Source organism: Schistocerca serialis, chromosome 3 (assembly GCF_023864345.2).
Source record: "Schistocerca serialis cubense isolate TAMUIC-IGC-003099 chromosome 3, iqSchSeri2.2, whole genome shotgun sequence".
Lineage (NCBI taxonomy): Eukaryota > Metazoa > Arthropoda > Insecta > Orthoptera > Acrididae > Schistocerca > Schistocerca serialis.
In genome coordinates, this window is record NC_064640.1 from 622047894 (window position 1) to 622068294 (window position 20401).

A 20401-nucleotide genomic window follows, 5' to 3' on the forward strand; every position below is an offset into this window, starting at 1 on the left:
GGTGGCTTCCTCTTTCATTTCTACCCCCAATCCATATTCACATACTATCTTTCCTTCTCTTCCTTTTCCTACTGTCGAATTCCAGTCACCCATGACTATTAAATTTTCACCTCCCTTCACTACCTGAATAATTTCTTTTATCTCATCATACATTTCATCAACTTCTTCATCATCTGCAGAGCTAGTTGGCATATAAACTTGTACTACTGTAGTAGGCGTGGGCTTCATGTCTATCTTGGCCACAATAAGGCGTTCACTATGCTGTTTATAGTAGCTTACCCACACTCCTATTTTTTTTATTCATTATTAAACCTACTCCTGCATTACCCCTATTTGATTTTGTATTTATAACCCTTTATTCACCTGACCAAAAGTCTTGTTCCTCCTGCCACCGAATTTCACTAATTCCCACTATATCTAACTTTAACCTATCCATTTCCCTTTTTAAATTTTCTAACCTACCTGCCCGATTAAACGATCTGACATTCCACTCTCCGATCCGTAGAACGCCAGTTTTCTTTCTCCTGATAACGATGTCCTCTTGAGTAGTCCCCGCCCGGAGATCCGAATGGGGGACTATTTTACCTACGGAATATTTTACCCAAGAGGACGCCATCATCATTTAATCATACAGTAAAGCTGCATGCCCTCGGGAAAAATGACGGCTGTAGTTTTCCCTTGCTTTCAGCCGTTTGCAGTACCAGAACAGCAAGGCCTCTTTGGTTACTGTTACAAGGCCAGATCAGTCAATCATCCAGACTGTTGCCCTTGCAACTACTGAAAAGGCTGCTGCCCCTCTTCAGGAACCACACATTTGTCTGGCCTCTCAACAGATACCCCTCCATTGTGGTTGCACCTACGGTACAGTTATCTGTATCGTTGAGGCACACAAGCCTCCCCACCAACGGCAAGGTCCATGGTTCATGGGGGGGATATTCATACTATGTACTCTAATTTTTTTTATTTAAAAAAGGCATTTAACGTCATACAATAGGGCACCACCTAAACTGCTTGTGATGTAAAACTGATGCCGCATGTGATTAGTCATGTTCCTCTCCACAAGGCAAAAATCTGACATGCCAGATTCTTCATTTGCTGCTTCGCAGTGTAGTGTGAATGTGGAATTCCACATTCTGATGTCACCACCACCTCATCCATGTACATTTTCAGGTGTTGTGACAGGCCCGCTGAAGACTGACTTTTGTTTGATTATATTGTTGGTGTTTAAATTCTCTTCTGTTTTAGTTCTAGGAAGGTTTGTGTTTTAGCCAGGTTGTTTTATATTGGAAAAATTACACTTCTTAGCATGTTTTTCTGTAGTGAGGGCAGATACATTAGTCCACAATCTTATTTCATTTCCCTATAAATGAAATAAATTTGGTATACAGTGTATGTATTAAACATGTTTGTAGATAATTGTAGGAATGGAGTCCTCTTTTCTTCCCCCACAGAAACAAGATTTTCTGTACACTGCTGTACCCAGATATGTGCTATAACCTGTGGCTCTACAATATTTATATTTATTTCAATTGTATGGGTAACTGTAGGTTGCATATTTTGATGTCATCTAGATACATGGATGTGGCTGACTGTGTTTGGGGCACACCTAAAAACCACCAGCAACATGTCAGAATTTAAATGGTGGTTGATGGTTGGGTTACTTTAATATTGTTTCCTATTTTGTCCCCATTCAGCATCAATTTTCTTATGTTTTGTTTGGTATAATAACCCAAACAAAACACTATCAACAAACATAACAACATGTAAGTACCCCTTTGCCACCACCCCAAAAAACAAAAAGACAGCTGAATTATTTAGCAGTCACATTGTCGCGTCATGGGCCAACATGCCAGCAGCAAAATCTCTAAATTTGACAGCATGTCAGCAGCTTGTATGTCACTTCCACTGCTTATTTTATCAAGCAGCTTCTCATGTGGCCTGATGTGACTGAATGGATTCAGTTTCAGGCCTTTCTGCCATAGAAAAATCTGAGCTAGTCACTGGAAATTAATAGGCAACAGTTCTAACTAGATCAAATTGGTTGGATGTGTACCTTAATGATTAAAGTCAATTATGACAGTGATAGTGCAGCTCAGAACCTGCAAGTTGGCCTCCACTTCAAGAAGAGCAGCCTAACGCACTAAATGTACATGGGAGACTTAGAGAATAGTCAGTAGATTACAAGCCGGTGTAGTGCCAGTGAAGACCTCTCCAGAAAGATGGGGCCTTATCAACGAAAACATTATTTGTGAATACAATATCCTTGTTTATTAACAAATAAAATCATGTTCAAAACTTCAGGATGGGTGCAAATAATTCTGGTTGTAATTGATTATAGTTACTAAAGAATCATAGATTATTAGTAATACTATACATTCTAGATTTGGCAGGTTATATATCAGTCTTTACAATTTGTCTGTTAATTTAAATAATTCAAGGTCTAATTGTAGCAAAAATTTCTATGGTTATCTCATTACAAGCAACCCTAAATAAGTGAGAGGGGGGAACTATCTTGGGGTAGGGAATGCTTGAGCCTAATGTGGGATGGTGTGGCTTTGGATCTGTCAGTATGTGTGGTGGTTTAACAGTGTAACAAATTCACCCTTAAGCTATACTGAAAGAAAAGGGCAGCTAAAATTTGCAAGCTACAACCACAAAGAGAGCCCTATTTGATGAATAGAGTTAATTAAAATTACAGAAAGAAACTGTTACAAAAATGCAAGGATTATTTTAAAAATCCTCATTACTTCCAATCTTCATCAAACAGTGGACAGACTTAAATAGAAAAATTGTCCAAAAACTGGTTGACAATTCAGATAAAAACATAATGCTAAACAAAAGAAGATAAACAAGACTGAGCATACCAGAATGGTCCTAGTACTAAGTGTCATTCATGTTGAGGAATGCCACAATTGCAGTACTGTGTGTTGCGCAGTAAGTGAGATCAAAACTCTTTGAAGAAAGAAATCGATATGCAGAGCAGTGGTCTGGTTAGTTGGGCTTCAGGTAAGGCTATTATAGAGCTATGAAGTGAACCAATGTGGTTCAGGCAGTGGTTTCATATTCATAAGTATGAGGACTAAGATAAATATTGAGCCTTCCAGGTAAAGAGTCCCTCCAGCTCGAGTAATGATCGATCTGTAATGAACTTGAAGACAAAGTCATAAGTACGTATCCTCAGAACAGGGAAGGAAGACAGTTTACATCCAGAAAGTGGAATTTGTAACAGTCATTCATAATCATCAAAAGTGGAGATAAACAGTAAAACAAAATCCTTATGCAAAGTAAAGCATTGTAAAGCTCTTAAGAGACCAACTTGAAATTTCCCACATTGATTTTAATGTTCATTTACCACCAAACAACATTGATAAATAGGTAGATATTTAGAGAGAATCATTAATACTGGGATCTGAAGGGCCCCATTAACAAAGGTGTTACAGGATATTGATAAACCAAATAAATTCCCAGGAGTTAATCTGAAAGCTTTAATAAGTAGGCTGTCCAGTTATCAGGATGCAATAACAATAATAAAACTTAATTATGAAAAGTAACTGCAAATTATATGTTTGTAATAAATATACATAAGAAATGTAAATGATTCTCATTCAAATGATCAAAAGACATGGAAACATATTAGGTCATCCAATTTATTCTTCTTTTTTCTTTTCACTCGGAAAACAGCTACACTACATGTTTAAGAAAGGAAAGGAGGTCATCCTCCACTAGTTTCTATACTTTTGCAGCATTCCAGCTCCATCTATAATTGACTGGGTCATTCAGTTCAAATGTGAGAGGAAGGCAAGGGCATACTACCCCTAGCAGGAGAGTAGTAAAGCACTGTGGTGTTTAAACCAACCTTCAGGGTGAGGATAGCTTCACATAGAGCCCAATAATGATGTGTAGTTGATTCTTGTATGCTTTAAATAGTTACATTAAAATGGCAGCATGATTGCTCTCTTCATGTTCGTGACTATGAGCAGAACTCTCCAATTTGTGATGTCCACAGATTGAATGTGCAGATGAACCTTAAACCTCTCTCAAAAAGACATCAAGTAGTTTTAAATTCTGAAACTGTTTTAACAAGACTCCACTTGACAGTAAAATAATTGTGTACATTATTGTGGGTACACACACACACACACACACACACACACACACACACACACTCTCTGTCTCTCTCTCTCTCTCTCTCTCTCTCTCTCTCTGTCAAGCATAGAAAGTGGCATTTTCAATTTTTGCTGTATAATTTTATTAGGTCACAACTAAGTTTAGCTTTCTATACCATTCTCAAGTCATTTTGTGTACAAAATATATTCTATTACCTCAATGAATAGAAATGTAAACTTATTTAAAATCCATTTACCTGCAGTAGAAAATTATGCCTTACATATTGAAATGACAGCATCTTTAAATTTGTCTTTTGTAGTAATGTTGGTTCACAAAAACTGTCTTGCTGGTTTGGCAGCTTGACATTTACAATGGTATTATGTTGATCAAAGAGTAAAGTTTAACATGGAATAAATGGAGTAATAATTTCCTATACTATGACTGTGTGTGTGTGTGTGTGTGTGTGTGTGTGTGTGTGTGTGTGTGTTTGAGGAAGGTTAAAAATACTAAATGACAAGATAGTACGGGAAATAAAATAAAGTGAAAATAAATAGTAAATGTTAAAATATATTCCAGTCGGCCATCTTGTCTTCTATTTCTTGCATTATATGCTCTCCAGTCTTCTTGACAATGGGTAATTTCGTTATGAATAAAATATTGTTCACAAGAGACCAATGTGTGTGTAATGTGCTGTAAGTGTGATGTAGTGCACCTGACTCTGTGAATTAATCCACATATCGACTGTCACAGTGCACTTCTTAGTAATTACTTCCATATTAAAACATGGCACTACGCCACTTCATATTGTCAGCCTATTCACTGACATGGTTACTTGCAGTAGAGGCTTATTGCATTACATTTGTAGTACTGATTTTTCCATAATGTGTAGTTACATCTGTTGATTGTTGGCCTACTCTTTGCAACTTTTACCCAAAACAGGATTAAAAGGTCCCATCTCTAGCACACCCTGAAACACACATTGCAGCAGTACTATTTTCATTACTACAGGTATCTCAGAAGGACCTGTCAGTGGGATCTTTTTAAACAATTTTTTTCTTAAATGGAATTGTTCACAACTGGAAACATAACACTGTTGAACAGTTTATGCATGATAAGTTAACAGTAGACTTGGTGTTTTCATCTACAGTCAGTGTAAATTTATTCCAGACATCAGGTTTTAGACTCTACCACACACACACACACACACACACACACACACACACCACATATGAAACCTGACTGGCAGTTTCTCAGTCGTGCTTTCTGCAATAATCCACTTATTTCAGGTGTTGATGTTTCTTATTGAAGTTTATGCAGATCTGCTTACTTTTTGTAAAATATACTAATTGCCTACTCTCATGGTATTGCCATTTAGTGTAATGAAACTTCACGGTACTTTGACGAAACTTAATTGTTTATATATTTCTCCTGTGATATTGCTGATACTCTTGATTTCACAATAGTGTAAGCACAGTAATCTATTTTGACATTGGGCAATAACAATTACACAGTCCCAGGCAAAAAATGTCCTTTTTTTAAGTTTGAAAATGTTCTTGTAAGGGAAATGCATGACCTCAAATGCTCGAAATCACACAAAAATATGCTTAAAATATAAATGATTCATCCCAGAAACAGTAATATAAACTAGTATGCAAAACGGTGTGTTTTCCCATGAGACATATTAGAATAATCATCTGTTCAAGGTCTAAGAGAGGAGCTTTGGTAAAGTGAAGAAACAGATACCAATGTAATAGGAGCAAAACCACACTGAATACAACAAACTATTGTCAGCCCATTGATGTCTATTTCCTTAGGCGATACAAGTTCTGCATGAGAAGGATTGTTGATATTGCAAAACCACAGTGAGAAAAACTGCAAGTCAAGTCACACAATCATCATTTCATCACCAGTCTTCACTCTGTTCTCTAGAATCGACCTTCCACACCAAAGTAAAAGGCTATGTTATAGTATGCATGGCAAAAGGCAGGTCATAACATGGACATACCAATATCATAATATCTAAAACACAGTTTGATTGGCATTTGATATTGGACTGCATGAATGCAGAAATGATGTTGAAGTGAAAAAGCATCTTCAGTCAGATGTCCCTATTGTTCTGACTGAAATCCCACACCTGCACTTTGAAGACAGTATAACTGTGCAGCACTATTAAGTCAGTGGGAAAGTTCATTCTTCAAATAGCATAATTATATTAAGCAGAGGGAAATATAACAGTAAATCACAACATTAAAATATATGTATTTTTTGTCCTATTATACTGATACTTTGTTTCTTCCTCTTACCAAAGTTCCTGCCTAAAGCCCTTGAATAGGTGATCCTTCAAAAGTATTTCATGATAAGACATGCAGTTTTGCATGCAAATGGCTTATACTGCTGTTTTTGGGATGAGCAATTTATGTTCTAAACAAATTTTTGCATGGTTCTGAGTATTTGAGGTCATGCACTTCTGTTGTTAGAAAGATGTTATCAAATTTTACCTTGTTTTGCATGAAAACAAGTGGTTACATTTTTTTTCTTCTCTTTTGCCAGTAGATTGCTTGTTCATTGCTTTAATAATTATGGCTTGCATAGGGTGCTGGAATAAACCTAAAGCCCTTAATTCTGTAACTCTTCTTAACTGCACTAACCTTAAATCAAAGGTAGATTGTGTGCCGAATTCAATAAGATTAAAATTGCATGCCATTAATGGAAAAGTACAAAGTTAGCTCATTTGTCACAGCAATGACCTAAGCTCAACATGGAGTTCAATCTTTCTGTGACGTATTATTGTAGTTCATAAATTTATTTTAAAATTTACAGATAGCTTTATCAGGCACATCTATTTTTCTTGTATTTTGATGTTAAAGGAATTATTTTTCTTTTTTTCAGATTTCGTGACCTGCTTTCTTTTAAATCTGTCTATGTAGTGTATTGTTGACCTCATCCAGAATTCTTCTGTAGTGAGGAGTTCTTAGTAAGCTTAATCTTGCTCTTATACTTGTGTGCTTGCTTTGATCTTATTTTGCTGGTAAAAATGTTTAAGTGCAGTATTTGACTTGTAGTCCTGTTGAAGGAACTTGTGGTATTATTCTAGTCATTATACTCAATATTTATTTCCAGATGTTATGTAATTATTTTTAAGAGTGGATGAAGTTTTCTCAAAGGACTGCTACATATTATTTGAGGAGTTCATGACTCCAAATTGTACAGAAATTTGTATTTGATGTACCACGTTCTTGTAGAAATTGAATAATAATGTATAATAAGTATTGTATTATTTTCACTTTGGTCCTTGTCCTCCAAATTACATGTATTTTGTGTACCATGTTCAGAAGTCATTTAGCACTTGTTCATTATATTTTGTCTTCCGTGTGTTTCTCTGCAGGATAAAACCAGGATCAATGAGGGTTTCTGCTTAGAGGTAAGCAAATGTTATATGCATTTATATATATGTGTGTTGGGGAAAATTTGAATATCTGAATGTTTTTTTGTAATTATCAGTAGGAACTATTTCAATTTCTTTAGTCACAAAAAATAGTGAAATATCAGTATCTAAACTAGTACAAGATTAAACACATTTGGATGGGGGAGACAAAGGGAAAGTCATTTAATACTGTGATATTGTTACCATCTTAGGTGTCTTGAATAGCAATGCTTTAATACCCCTGTGGAGCCGGCTGGTGTGGCCGAGCGGTTCTAGGCACTTCAATCTGGAACCGTGTGACTGCTACGGTCGTAGGTTTGAATCCTGCCTTGGGCATGGATTTGTGTGATGTCCCTAGGTTAGTTAGGTTTAAGTAGTTCTAAGTTCTAGGGGACTGATGACCTCAGATGTTAAGTCATATAGTGCTCGGAGCCATTTGAACCATTAATACCCCTGTCATCCTTTTGAGTGTTTGTAGGGTCACTCTTCAGTTTCAACAGATGTTTTGCTTCATTTCTACTGTTGAATAATGGTATGTGAGTACAACTGTATAGTTGAAGTATATTTAAATAGTGTAAGAAGTGGAATGAAATTGAATATCAACTGAAGAACATATATTTTGTTTGCTACAAATACTTGAAAAATATTTGGAATCAGCCCCTTCACTTTTTGCAGACAGAGAAAAAGCCTATGATTATATCTATCATGCAGTTTGTGGAAGGCTTAAAATCAATTCCATACCATAATTAAAGCAATCCAGAACCTATATGAAAACTACAGCAAGAATAAAAATACAAAGAGCTACTCCCCCTCCTCCTCCTTCATTAAGAGGACACCAGTCTCTTACTAGGGTAGTCAGGTGGTGGGTCTGCCACTTTGTTTCCTGACCTACTTGATCTTTCTTTTGGGGTTTTCTCCCTTAGCGAAAAAGTCCAGTTGAGATGTAAGCCAACAACTGGATGCCAAGAACTCAACTTTCACTCTCTCCCATCTGCTACACTCCTAATGAGAGAGTGCTTTACCCAGGGGCTATATGGTTTTCACCTTCATGGATGTGAGAATAGGATTTGCTAGCAGAGCTACGAAGCAATCACAGAGCCATTGCCCAAAGTTTTAGTGTCATAGGAATGGAAAGTAGCAAGAATTATAACTGTATACAAGGAAGGAGATAAAAAAGAATGCTGAAATTACAGGGCACTGTCCATTTTAAGTGCTGCTTGTAAAGCTTATTCCTCTATCATTAAAAGGAAACTCTAGCCAATAGCAGAAACATATTTACGAGAGGGCAATGTGTCTTTTGTAAAGGCAGGTCCTGTGTAGATGCAACATTTGTTTCAAAACAGTTGTTAGAAAATAGGAGAATTCAACAAACCACTATTTATGCTCTTCCTAGACTGATAAGACCTTTCATATGGTAGGTAGGATGACATGGGAAATATTCGCTGACAACAAGGTACCGCCAAATTTGTTGAATTCAATTAAATCATTATAACACCAAAATTAGTATAAATGAAGAGTTATTGACTGTAAACCAGGAACTAAAACAAGGGTGTCATCTCTCACCAATCCTTTTCTATGTATACAGAGTGATTAACAGGTATCTGTGCACTCATTATGGGTGTAATGTATGCATCAAAATTAGAGTAAAATCTTAAATAAAGATTTGTCTGAAATTGCTTTATTACTGAGATATTCAGTAGAGTAGGGATCACAAGTGCAACACAAATGACACAAAGTTAATTCTTCTCTGAAAGCAATGACATGAAGGGACCAAAATGATTTCTGTGTAGATGAAGACAGTGACGTGCTTGACATCTTGCTATTCTCAGAATCTTGCAGACGCCATTCATCTCGTTCTGCACTGTTGCCAGCCATTTTCAATTCACTGCTGTAGTTGTGCTACATTTGTGACTACAACACCATAAAAAAGTTCCCTGAGACGGACACAAAGGTACAAGTCCAGGGGGGCTAAGATCTGGAGATCTGGCAGGCCAGACAGCTGGTCCTACATGACATATTCACTTATTGGATAAGAAACCTGATGTGCTCTCTTGGCTCCCAACTGAAATCTCCAGGGACACCATCGTGCATAAACCATGATGTTGGGTGTAGTAAATGGGACATCATGAAGCAAGCCACCTAATTCATTTTCCAAAAACTGTCAATACACTCTGCCAGTCGGTCACTGTAAAATAACATGCGGTCCGTGTAACTGGTTGTTTACTATGCCAAACCAAAGGTTCACTACAAAATGCTGTCTTGCATAAAGATTCTCATCCACCCACATGTGCATGTTATGAGTGTTCACCGTACCCACATGGATAAAGAGACTGTCATCCATAAACAGTACCCAATGACTGAACAGTGGATCAGCAGCATTGCGCTCATGTAACCACTGATCGAAATTCTGACATTTGGATAGTCTGCAGGTGTTAGTTCCTATACCTTCCACAGGTGAGATGGATGAAATTGCTGTCTGCGAAGCAAATGCCATACAGTTGATTGAGGAACCCCTACAGTGCCACCTTTACAGCAGGTACTTATGACCAGATCTTCATCTACCATTTCCAGGCTATTCTCAACACTCACTCCATCCAGTTGAGACCAACTTAACTGTGGCACACCACACGTGCCATATTCCCATAAATGCCTGTCCACAGCTGTGAAAGTCCTATGGTTTGGTACTCTTCTGTTTGGAAACATTTACATATGCCATCATCTTGTTGCTTGTGCATTGCCTTGTGCTGCACTATTATGGAGGTGCATATCTGCATATCACCTTTTAAGTAGGCCATCATACTGTACACAATGTCCGCCCCTGTAGCTGAGTGGTCAGTGTGACAGACTGTCAATCCTAAGGGCCCAGGTTTGATTGCCAGCTGGGTCGGAGATTTTCTCCACTCAGGGACTGGGTGTTTGTTGTTGTCCTAATCATCATCATTTCATCCTCATCGATGCGCAAGTCGCCGCAGCAGCGTCAAATCGAAAGACTTGCACCCAGCGAATGGTCTACCTGACAGGAGGCCCTAGTCACACGACATTTACTGTACACAATGATGATTAGTCTGTGATCTAGTGACATAGTGACAGAATGAATTTACATAGTACACTGGGCGCCACTACACCGAAGTGAAGTAAACAAAGGCATTTGTGTCAGAATCAACTGAGCAGTGTAGAGGGGTGTACAAAGCAACGTCAGTCGATACGCAGGTGAATATGACATGCCAAAAGCCTTTACTGGCCCATCGTGTAATGCCTACCTCAAATGATGTTATGCATAACAACTCAGAAATAAAGCCATTTCAGATGAACTTTATTTAACATTTTACTTTTGTTTTGATGCATACATTACACCCATGAAGTATGTACAGCTACTTTTGAATTTCCCTGTATATATCAACAAGTTTCTAGAAGAATGGTATTCTGCATACCCCAAGGAGATGGACCTGGGAAGGAAGAAATTTACTGGCACTATTTTTTTTTTTTTTTTTTTTTTTTTTTTTTTTTTTTTTTTTTTTGATGACCAAATTCTCCGAGCACAGTGAAAGATCTTTACAAGAAAATGTATTTAAATTGAATAACATTTTACAAAATTATCAAACAGTTATATCTTTAAATGAAACTAAAGTAATGGCAATCGAAGGGAATCATGCAAGAAGAGCAAAAATAGTGATAAACAACAAAATAATAGCACAGGTAAATTCACTTACATATCTAAGTACGGGGATGTCATTGTACAAAACTAATTCAGATGTGGTTCAAAATATACAGAAATAAATATAAAAAATAAAATATAAATAAATAAATAAATATAAATGGTTTTATTTATAAGATGGTACTTTGTTAGGAAAATGGGGTATGGGAGAGCCAATGAAGAGATTGAGACGAGTTTTGTTCAGTTCTGTTACTTTCAGAATGGGCCAGCTGTCACTCCATGAAAACAGGGAGAGGAACGAAAAAACCTTTACAGCTTGTAAGATGTTACAGTATGAATGCAGCCCATTACCAACATTTTATAAAATATATGCATGCTGAGAGAGAATTGGAAAAATGGAAGAATATGGAAATCCCAATAAATGATAGTGCTATATATTCACTACAGTTTGCAGATGACCAGCTAATTTTGGCACAAGTTGGAGAAGGAATTGAATATATAACTACGAAATTAATAGAAGAGTGTAAAATGTTGGCCTTTAGGTCAACATGAATAAGACAGAATATCTGGGAACAGGGCAAACAAAGAGAGATTTGACCCTGGAAGAAGGAATGGGGATGATTACACGTACTGAAGAGTACAAATATCTAGGAATAAAAATCACACAAGATGGTAAACAAGATAAAAATTAATTCCCCATTGGAACGTCAAATGGTAGGTGATTTGGTCCTCAGATCTAAAAGGAGACAAAAGAAAAAATCATCAAAACAGGTATTAGAATCATAATGACATACGGATTGGAAGTATGGACTGTTTAATCCCAAGTAATGAAAAGATTGACAGCAACTGAGATGGACTTTTCAAGAATGACTGCAGAATATTCAGGTGGGAAAGAGTCATAAATGAAGTTTTCAGAAGGCAAATTTATGTCAGAAGTGCAGCTCTCCTATGGTATAGACATACAACAAGGATGTCAGAGGAAAGATTGACTTGAGGGTTCATAGAATGGGAACCACCAGGAAAGAAGAAAAGGGAGAGAACTGACCACATTGATACAAGGAATTCAGGCATTAATTAGAAGAAGAGATATTTAAGGAAATTTGTGGACAAATAGGCACAAATGAAAAACAAATATTCAGTTAGGTGTACAGTCTCCTCCTCCTGACAAAGTCATTCTCTACTGTGCATTTCTCACAGTGTTCTGTTAAATTAACTTTACTGAGAAAGATGTGTCCTCTGTACTTTTGCTAATGTGACCAAGAGAATAGTGCCCTGTCTAATTTCTAAGTGTTCTGTTACTTAGTTACATCTGACACATAAACGGTACAAAGCAATACAGAAATGTGAAGGATTCAATATTTTAAAATATTTGTTGACATATTCACATCTTTACTACCTTATCATGCCTATCAATTTGTAGATTGCATCTTCCACTATTGTTATCAAGGCAAAAACTGGGAAATGATTGGAATAATGTGGGAAAAGTTTGCTTGTTGGGAATTCAGTAGTCAAATGTGGCAAGGTAAATGACTCAATGCTGATTAAACCTCTTTCTTTTGTAAGTTGCTGTTGTTAAGTCACCTGTTTTTCAGTTATCTTTGTACTCACAATTATTGTCCATGCATGCAAAAGATGTACAAAAATCTGTGTTTACATATTCTCTCTCTCTCTCTCTCTCTCTCTCTCTCTCTCTCTCACACACACACACACACACACACACACACACACACACACACACTAATGAGAAAGGTTCTTATATATTTATAAATATTTCATAGAAATTGGCTGAGCTATGATGACCCACAATCCATCACCACAGTGACGACAAAGGCATTGCAATCTCCCAGTAAAGTTACCACAACTCCAGAGAGCTGGAGCAGAAGCGTAATCGAGCCTGGTGGTCTAGCAGTAAAGCAAGTGCCTCAAAACCAAAAAGTTCACAGGTTTGAATTCAGGTTGGACCACGGAATTTTATTTTCATTTTTCACCCTAGCAATCACTTCTCAGTGATGTGGAGATTTGCCAGAAACGAAACTTGTTTTGGATTCCACTTTAAATTGTAGCTAGCCTTTTGCCGGTTGGATAACTGGCAAGGGAGATGCAAGTCGCTGAAGTGACGTCCGCATGAAAGACTTGTATTTGGACATTAAGCCACATGGAATTATTATTACCAAAATCTGTATGTACATTCATTCATTCTCCTTCTATACATGTTGTAATTTAAACTCTCCACTGCCTTTTTCAGCCTATACATACATGAAGGCTAATCTCAGGAATAACTGTAAGGATTTTGATGAAATTTTTCACTAATAGATACGTTAAGTCATGAGAAAGGTTCATGTATATAATTTCTAAATATTTCTTTCCAATTGGTTGAACTACAATGAATTCCAGTCCCCCTGCCACATTTTTCTGTCTTTATGTAAAGGCTAATGTCAGTAATGGCTGTAGGGATTTTGATATTTGCAGTGGACTGGCTCTGCAGTCTGCAAGCTCTCAGGAGGCACAAATGTTATATGTACTATATTTAATTGGCTTTTGGAGCAACATCATGTAGCAATATTGGGGGCTGCAAGTTACCACACTACCTACAGTGGCAGGAGCAGTATCCAGTGATGATTTCCAGCAAACAGCTGGTTCTTACTGCCAGCAAACAGAGAGTAGCCACAAAGGTGCAGTGCCTTTGATGAACAGTTTGCGTTGTTAGCGGGATGCGATTGGGCAATCTGATGACACCTTTAGATGTTGCAGTACACCGTCCAGTGGCATGTGCTGCTTAAATCATTAAATTTTTTGAAAGTGATGGTATTGTCACCCGATGTTGTACTCGGACTTTTTTATCATAACCATGCAGTGCTCAGTGTACAAAATTACCTACATGCCACACATGTTGACCAGCTGTAGATACTTAATGCTACCTGTGCAAAACTGGGTTGGGTCACTAGGCTTCTTATCATTATACATTTTCAACACTTTATCCTTGACACATACGCACTACTTCGGAGATTTCTTTCATCTTAAGGGTCAGTTAATAATGATTTCATGTGAAAGAATTGTCATCAAAAAAGATTGCTTACCAGATAAGCAACCGTTTTAATGTATAGAAATTGCTTAAATTTATAAATATAATTACGTGGAATACTTAGAACTTTGTTATTCAGTAATCCTTTGTGTAAGAGTGGGCATTTCAAAAGTGTTCAGTTACAGTTATGTAGTTGAAATGAAAAAGCATGTGAAGCCTATGGCTTTTGGGTTGTTATTGAGTAAATCTATTGTTGCAGTTAGATGTTAAGAAACAAGGTTTGGTGTTATGAAAAAGATTAAAGTTAGGGTGGTTTAAATTTATAAAATATTTAAATTATAGCAATTAATCCTTACAAAATAACTTACAATTATGGCATAAAGTGATAGTAAAGAAATTAGATTATTTGCATTATCATTATAGACAATACTGTGCATACATTAGTGTTTTTGTTTATGTACTTCAAGTGAAAAAGTATAGCACTCACAAATCTTAGGATTTTGAACATCTCTTACAGTGTAACCCATTTTTTTCTATTTTTGGAAAGACAGCAAATAAGTAGAAGCAGATTGCTTCGCAGCATAAGCACAATCTTCTACAGTTCAACACACGGGAGGAAAGAGGTCTGATGAATACAGGCAAGAATTATGTACCTAATGAGCCATAGCTATCCCTTCCAGGGAAGCACCTACCATTTTGCAAGTCTAGGGCTGTAGCAGCTGTGTCAGTTACAAACAAGTGTGAAGCGTGTTTTCAAGTTTTTGGATAAGTGTAAATGTCTTTGAACTGATGATTGAATAGCTTTCATTCTTTCGGTTTAGTCAGCCAGTCAAAATGTATTCTGTTATTTTATGCTTCTGTAAAGTTAACTACACACATCAAAAAAGTTTTGCATCACATTGGTTCTGAGAGTTCTGGAACCTGTACAGATAATTGGAATAGAGGTCAACATAATCATCATTTCCGCCATTTTTATTGCACATGAAAACCCCACCATACAGTGAGACCTCCAGAGGTGGTGGTCCAGATTTCTGTACACACTGGTACCTTTAATACCCAGTAGCACGACCTCTTGCATTGATGCATGCCTGTATTTGTCGTGGCATACTATCCACAAGTTCATCAAGGCACTGTTGGTCCAGATTGTCCCACTCCTCAACAGCGATTAGGTGTAGATCCCTCATAGTGGTTGGTGGGTCACATTGTCCATAAACAGCCCTTTCCAATCTATCCCAGGCATGGTCGATAGGGTTCATGTCTGGAGAACATGCTGGCCACTCAAGTCGAGCGATGTCGTTATCTGGAAGGAAGTCATTCACAAGATGTGCACGATGTGCGAATTGTCATCCATGAAGATGAATGCCTCACCAATATGCTGCCAATATGGTTGTACTATCGGTCGGAGGATGGAATTCGCATATCGTAGAGCCGTTACGGCGCCTTCCATGACCACCAGTGGGGTACGTCAGCCCCACATAATGCCACCACAAAACAGCAGGGAACCTCCACCTTGCTGCACTCACTGGACAGTGTGTCTAAGGTGTTCAGCCTGACTGGGTTGCTTCCAAACACTTCTCCGACGATTGTCTGATTGAAGCCATATGTGACACTCATCGTTGAAGGGTACATGATGCCAATCCTGAGCAGTCCATTCAGCATGTTGTTGGGCCCATCTGTACTATGCTGCATGGTGTCGTGGTTGCAAAGATGTACATCACCATGGACGTCAGGAGTGAAGTTGTGCATCATGCAGCCTATTGCGCACAGTTAGTCATAACATGACGTCCTGTGGCTGCACGAAAAGCATTATTCAACATGGTGGCGTTGCTGTCAGGGTTCCTCCGAGCCATAATCCGTAGATAGCGGTCATCCGCTGCTGTAGTAGCCCTTGGGCGGACAGAGTGGGGCATGTCATCGACAGTTCCTGTCTCTCTGTATCTCCTCCATGTCCGAACAACATAGCTTTGGTTCACTCCAAGAGGCCTGAACACTTTCCTGGTTGAGAGCCCTTCCTGGCACAAAGTAACAGTGTGGATGCGATTGAACTGTGGTATTGTCTGTCTAGGCATGGTTGAACTGCAGACAACATGAGCCATGTACCTCCTTCCTGGTGGAATAACTGGAACTGATCGGCTGTTGGACCCCCTCCGTGTAATATGCGCTGCTCATGCATGGTTGTTTACATCTTTGGGTGGGTTTAGTGGCATCTCTGAACAGTCAAAGGGACTGTGTCTGTGATACAATATCCACAGTCAATGTCTATCTTCAGGAGTTCTTGGAACTGTAGAGATGCAAAACTTTTTTTTGATGTGTGTATTTCTTTATTTACACTATATTTTATCAGAAGATACAGTTTTACTTTCAGCTGTGCAGATTATTATTTGGTACTGCAAGGAAAAGACTAACATTTACCTCATAAAAACGTAATGTACTTCACAAAGGTAGGGCACTGCACATGCTAAGACGTTAAAGAGATGATGATGATGATGATGATGATGATGATGATGATCTTCATTTGTTAGGAATTGGCCTGATTATAGTGCTATTTTCTTTACATTTATTCAGGTGCCAGTACTTTATTCTGTATGCATCTTCTGTGGGATCTGCTATCTTTATTATCTCAATGGACTTAATCATGTGCAATTACTATTAAATAATTTGAGGAGTTAAAATAATATGGTTACCTGACATTGTCATAACAACTCAGTGCTTCAATTATTCATTACCATTTTTATACTCAGTGTAATAATTTATAATGTAGTAGAATTAGGTGGTAGTTAATGAAAGTAGTAAACTGGAAAAGGCTTATGTAACAATCCAATTTCATCAATAAAGAGTCTCCTTCCCTCATACCCCATACGAAATCATATTTATTCTTCTGTGAGTGCTTTTGTTTATTTCTAGAATTTATACATATTTATTTCAGGTTCGTCAATACACAACCAAGATGATAACCTGGATGTTGACTTTGCAGTATTATTATTCTTTATGTCCTATTAACAGGTATAAATCTGTGATGAAATTGTTTTTAAAAATTTGCAATTAATATTATGTTTGGATTCATTTAAATTGTTGAATGCAGAAACACAATATAAACTGTGGGTGGCTAAGAGCACCCAGTTTTTGAAATGGGAACAAGATTAGCACAGTCTGAAAACTGACATTTCATTTCCTGTATCACATCAGCTAATTTTCTGTCAAAATGAATATTTCTCCTAGTGGAGGGAACCTCAGCAGCAAAAGAATTAAGCAGACTGCAAGTGTAAGCAAATGTAAACTAAGTCAAATGTCTTGTTCTTATTTCAATGACAGGTACTCATTTTTTAATCATAAAGTAATATTTAATTTACTGTGATGTTCTGTTTGTGATACACTTGCACAGGTTATAATTAGTAATATATGAGTTTCTGAGGGCACGACATCTTGTCCCCAACTGGTGTAACATTGACATGCTGATGGTGGTTCTGTTCTTACCAAAAAGGTATTTTAATTTCCTTCATACACCATTGGAGCACTTGCATACAGGCCACTGAGTTGTCATTTTGCACAGTTAAAGAGTCTTCTATTTGAGAAATAATTGCACAGAAGTTAATTTAGTTCTTCAGAGGAACAACAGAAATTGCCTCTAATGCTGCAGTTCTAATTGTTATACCATATACACCAGGCAGGTATACATAGAAGTTAATGGTAGTTTTGAAACATAGATAACATTACAAAATAATTAGTCTTAAATTTTATTCAGATCGTTTACTTCGTGATTAAAATTGGTTATCATTTTGGAAAATGTGTAATGTTGAACACAGCAGATGGTCAGATTGTGGACTCTCTTATAAAATGAATAAAATATATTCCATGCACAGCAAATGATGACATGAATAAATAATGTAACTTAATTAGTACATTCACATTAATGGGAAAAGGAGTATTTTTAGAAACTACCATGAGTAGAGTAATAAATTTTGTATTTCGTCACTAAATCAGAAGAACTGCTTATCAACATAGTATTCCAGCTGTGTTACTTAGATTCGTACTCATAGTTCACTGGTATTCATTTTTAAGGACATTATTGGACCATTTATTCAGTGATCATATGCCATACATTATTCATTGTTGTGATGTGAAGGTTTGTCGTGCTAAGAAGTGGACTTGAACTTTGGTAAACTGCAGTTAACTGTTACTCAATTTGAGTAAGATGCCGAGAACGGGCTGCAGAAATTGTATCATTTCAATTTTTACAACTCTACTGAGGTAGCACTTGAATTTTAGGGTACCTGAATTTTAGGAGCTGGAATTTTTGATAACATTCTACTACAGTCCTCATTATCCAGCCTTCTGTTTATTGGATATGGTGCATTGAAACACATTATTAGTATCTATTGAATGTGCAGCCATCATTGTCTTCAAAGCTGTAATTCACAAAGACAGTGTCCCTTCTCAGCATGTTTGTCATGATCTTTGACAAACTGGCTTTGTGTGTCAAATTGTGAACAAATATACAAAATATATTTTATTTATTCCATTTGCTACCAGTAGTAAAACAAATAAATAAGAAAACTTCATCAGTACAGCCAGTACTTAAAATAACAACCACACCTCAGGAAAGATGTAGAGGTGCTGGGAATGCCGTCCTTTCGACTCATTACATCAAAACTAAATTGCTGTGTACTGTTTTATTGAATATCAAAGTTAGTTTCTCCACACTATAAATGTACGTTTCTTTGTATGATGTCATTTCAACCATGTGGAATATGATCACTTAGCAAGTGGCCTACACATTTATCCCAATCGTAAGTACTGATGTCCTGGTGACTTCTGGATCAGTCAAATGAAGTCCTCCATCAACAAAATATGCCCTCTCTTTGTCATTTTACACTTTTGTCTTATATATATATATATATATATATTTTTTTTTTTTTTTTTTTTTTTTTTTTCTTGATACATTTATTTGTGTAACACAATGGATGTTGGCACTGAAGTCCTGCTGAATCTCAAGTCCTGTGTGTCACTTATTACTTATAGTGTCAATGCTAATGACTTTCCTCTTCTATGTGGGAAGTGGAAGTTCAGAGTACATTCATTGTAATATATTGTCACAGAAGTGCTAAAAACGTAAGATAGTTGGCAGCTACCTCTGCATTTACATGTATTCATGTGTAGTTGTCTCCTAATGGTTGTCACAGTGGTGGGTAAATGAGGCCGTATATCTTCAAAAACAGTTTGTGTGTTCCATTGCTGAAGTAAGACTGCAAGAGTAAACAGAAAATATGTCTCTCTTGGTAACTGAATTATGCACATTTACCCAAACTTGCCACTATCTAGAAATAAAATTGGTCAAATAATAAAGAAATAAAGTTATTGATGCAAAATACCTAAATATTACCACATTTTTATTAAAAGAGTCTATGCAGTGTGTTTGTTGGTAAAGTGTTGATTGTAGAATATGAGAATTGTAGCAACTGGAATAGGAAGGAATATAGTACGTTGCTGTGTTAAAATATGTATGTTCTCTTATTTGTATCCTCCATAGAACTGCATCAATTAAGTATTTATATAAAAATGTGAGATGTATTGTATAGAGTTTCCAATTGCCAAATACATTTTTTAACAAAGACTTTTGTAGTTATTTGCCTGTCTTTTACCATGAAGCTGAATTTACAATAAGTTGACATAAAGTTACAGTATAAAGTTATACAAGATTGTTGTGAATGATTCATTTCAGTATTATAGAACTCCAAAGTCATCGACTGAATTTGCTCATTCAGATTTTAAGAAAAAAGAAAAAGAGACCCTCAGTACCTTCATTACCATGTTTGCCTTCATTGTCTGCAAGAAAGCAACAATAGCTCTATTTCAAGGGCTGTGGTTGAGAAAGGATAATCTAAGGCTGCTTAGGTGGAACCCAAAGTAATAAATCATTGCAATTTTGCGGGTTTCTCTTTTGAGCTTATTAAAGAAAATGTATTATTTCTGTTAGCAACACTGGATGTCTCCAGGGATGCGCTGATAGAGATTTTGATGTTGCGAAGATACCAGGCTGTCAGTGAAGAGAAACAGAGTTCAGCTCCACATCTGTTCAACCAGATTTATGTTTCAAATATGGTAAGGAAAGGTCTGGCTGAATGTAAATAATTTAGGAGTAAAGAGAACCCCTCTCAACGAGAGGAGATGTTGAGTAATTGACAGGCTCACAAAA

General features: G+C 36.9%; 1 protein-coding gene across 2 annotated transcripts in view; it reads left to right on the forward strand.

Annotated features, from left to right (window-relative positions):
* Positions 1–19096, forward strand: part of LOC126470511 (isocitrate dehydrogenase [NAD] subunit gamma, mitochondrial) — a 120128-nt gene extending 101032 nt beyond the window's left edge. Inside the window, exons 10-11 of one of the 2 annotated variants that reach the window (XM_050098409.1) lie at positions 7493–7528; positions 17135–19096. In XM_050098409.1, coding sequence (XP_049954366.1) covers positions 7493–7526 — 34 coding nt within the window. In that variant the 3' untranslated portion in view covers positions 7527–7528; positions 17135–19096. Of the gene's footprint in view, positions 1–6996; positions 7377–7492; positions 7529–17134 lie in introns of those variants that run through there. The other variant, XM_050098410.1, reaches the window with a different exon arrangement.
* The last annotated feature ends 1305 nt before the right edge of the window (positions 19097–20401 follow it).